Source organism: Conger conger, chromosome 12 (genome assembly GCF_963514075.1).
Source record: "Conger conger chromosome 12, fConCon1.1, whole genome shotgun sequence".
Taxonomy (NCBI): Eukaryota; Metazoa; Chordata; class Actinopteri; order Anguilliformes; family Congridae; genus Conger; species Conger conger.
In genome coordinates this window covers 7,174,489-7,177,548 of record NC_083771.1, presented here as the reverse complement: position 1 = coordinate 7,177,548, position 3,060 = coordinate 7,174,489, and the positions used below count along the sequence as shown (strand labels likewise).

The window sequence follows — 3,060 nt, the reverse complement described above, 5'->3', positions numbered from 1 at the left end:
CATTTTTATTCTTCAAGGATCAAATTTCCCAAATGTACACTAAAAGTACAGTAATGTTCTCTTTGGGTACAAAGTAGCATGTTTTCACAGAAAAAAAGGTACAAATATTTCTAAGGGTATTGGGTACCGACCCAGTGACAAGCATTTTTCTGTTTTTAGGCACTTTTCATAACTTTTCGAGAGTGTATACAAACTAAAGATTTGCTAGGCAGTTATGAAATGAGCCATAAAAAGCAGTGCATGACCCAATGTCCCTCTATACAGTACACATAAAGGCCCGTAAAAAGGCCTATTTTACTCCCCTGCCTGGGCTGCGGTGCATACGAGATCAGTCCAAAGGTTTGGTCTCTGTTCGCTTCAACATTTCATCACCCTGAGCTTCTGCAGAAGTTGAAGTAAACAGATCCCCCCCCCCCCCGCCCCCCCGCAGCAGTTTGGACTCCTGCACCAAGTCCTGTTCGTCATCGCTTGACTCTGGCCTAAAGGAGAGAGAGAGTTTCGGTCTTATCACTACAGACGGTTCTCGCTCAGACTGTTCCCCCGCGGTAGGCCAGTAAACAAACTTTCCCAGGTTGGTGGGGCTGACCGCCACAGTCAACACTACTTGTACACGGCAAAATGTTCAGTGTTATAAACTCTTAAAAGACTACATATGGCCCCTATTGGACTCATATGCACTCTGCTAAGGGTTGAATTAACACTGGACATTTTACTCTTTAGACCAGTTTTAGGAACATGTTGGAATCACTGTAAACTCCAGATTTGCTTTGTGGAAAAGTTAGTTTAGTATAAACTGTAGGGATAGAAACATAACTATTAATTTGGTGCATATGCATACCAGCTTATTTCATTTGGCTATTATTACTTATTCATTGCAATTACTGTCCAGTTTTAACTGAAAATTATTACAAACTTGTACCCTTGAGTGGTTATTAATTATCCTTTGATAGATAATACTACTACAATGAACCACTGTTACTTCCACTTCTACAAATGTAGGCCTACTTATTGGCCATGTATGGCTATTCACATATCCTTCTGTCTGCAGTGAACAAAAAAAAAAAAAGGCCTAGCATTCATACCCTTTACATTGTGGAGTAGTAGTATGAATTATGGATGACGATATGAAAATAGCTTGAATGGTTTTTTAAATATGATGGTGAGGCCATTAGGGGGTTGATTAATCTGAACTGAAAGATAATCACAGGAGATGCACAACACACAGATACTGTACACACACACACACACACACACACACACACACATTTTTCCATAAAATGATACACTGCTTCACACAAGCACACACAGGTAGTGCCTTTTTGTTAATATTGTATATTCTGAGTTACAAAGACTAATTATTGTGACTTATTTCATATATATTTTTTGTTTGTTGTTGTTGTTGTTCATCCAAGCGTTGGCAATACAAGTGAACTAATATGTCATGCCAATGAAGCATTTTGAATTAAATTGAGATGCAACCAGGGAAATGCTCATGGTGCTACATAAAACTGTAGCATTTGCTGAAAGTTCAAGTGGTTTCTAAAATAGTTTTAATCTTCAAATGTCATAGTTAGTACAGTGCGTGTGTGCAGTAAGGTTTTGCTGTAATTGCATCACTCCTGCTGCGATAGGCTGCAGTCGGTCGGCATTTTGATACATTATTAATTGTGTTTTTAAAAGCAATCCAATGGCCGCACGGAGTTTTCGGTTTGCTCAGAGCAGACTGGATTAGACCGGTAGAAAAAAGGAGTGCCGCAGAACTCTGATGTCATTCAGGACGTGTCCTTGACAACTGCGGCGTACCTGGTAACCGTTTAAATAGCGCAGCCGAGCGAGAAAAGGCTCACTAACCACTGGCGCACTGAGACAGCGAACAGCTCGGCTCAGCTCGGGCGAAGTCGAGGGAGCAGCATCGCAGACCGTTCAGAGCCGGCTCAACTCGATCTGCTCTCAAACGACAAGCTGCGAAGATGTCCACATACACATCTGCCGACTCGCATCGCGTCAGCCCCTTGGTCAACGGGATCAAATTCGACACTGCCCACCGCAAGAAAGCCGTGCCTTACATCTTTGAAAATGTGAACCAGGACGTGCTGATGAAGCTGTTTCAGAAAACCGGCGACCTGAAGGCGGAGGAAAGGGCGAGAAGCATCTACTCTTCCGGCCAAAACCAAGAGGAGACGTCCAAGGCGCTTATGGCACTAAAGCAACGGAAGAAGGACAAGTTTATCCAGATCGCCGGCTTTGCCAGACAATCGCTGAAACTCCAATAACTCTCTACCTCTCGCCTAGTACGGCGAAGATGAACCCAGACCCGATGCGTTGCTTGCCCTGGTGAACGCAAGTCGAAGAGAGGCGGACGGAGAACGCACTGCGAGGCAAATCCGAGATGTGGTGTAGCCTACGAACAAGACAAATTGTTGCAACCACCAATAACGTTGTGGGTGTCGCTGCTTCGTTGTAGAACAAGGCAGATGTCGCACAAAAGGATCGATTGATGTGCGATTTTTATGAACCCGGAGACGCACAACGTGAACTGGTCGACCCCATGACAATGTATGCATTAGTTCAAATGCGCTGGGTTGCAATTGCACCTCATAGGTGAATCGATGGGCTTCTCTGCTGTGCAAGAACTAAACTCGAGACTGTTCCCGCAGGAGCTGTGGAAAGCGCACATGTACAGATGTCTCTGTACCAGATGGAAACCTTTTGATAAGTGTTTTCACGCTGTGGTCATTAGGAAATAGGCCACTGCCTTAATGAAAAGCAGAATGTTATGATGGTTAATACATGTCATGCATTCCACCGTTTAATAAATTATTATTTTTTATATGAAAAGCAGGTCTCATTTGGTGTTTCAATGGGTGCCTCGCTTTGCATTACACTCCTGTCAGCAGCCTAAAGGATGAATGAAATACCAATTCGTCAAAATAGGCGTGTGGGTGGTTTAATTAAACCCAGATGCCAATGCAGACATACATAATTACATTATGTAAAGCCTGTAGGCTTCCCATTACCCGTATACACAATAATAACCTAATCTTCACAAAAAGGAGCTGG

The 3,060-nt window shown here is 43.2% G+C and overlaps 1 protein-coding gene across 1 annotated transcript; it reads left to right on the top strand.

Moving 5' to 3' along the window:
- The first annotated feature begins 1,846 nt into the window (after positions 1-1,846).
- Positions 1,847-2,830, top strand: LOC133105487 (transcriptional and immune response regulator-like). The gene has a single exon (XM_061215624.1). The coding sequence runs from the start codon at positions 1,971-1,973 to the stop codon at positions 2,271-2,273; it is 303 nt and encodes a 100-aa protein (XP_061071608.1). The 5' UTR covers positions 1,847-1,970; the 3' UTR covers positions 2,274-2,830.
- Positions 2,831-3,060: the final 230 nt, after the last annotated feature.

Bases quoted from the DNA above. Each gene is read 5' to 3' on its own strand.
- LOC133105487 (XM_061215624.1), top strand. From the start codon at position 1,971: ATGTCCACATACACATCTGCCGACTCGCATCGCGTCAGCCCCTTGGTC.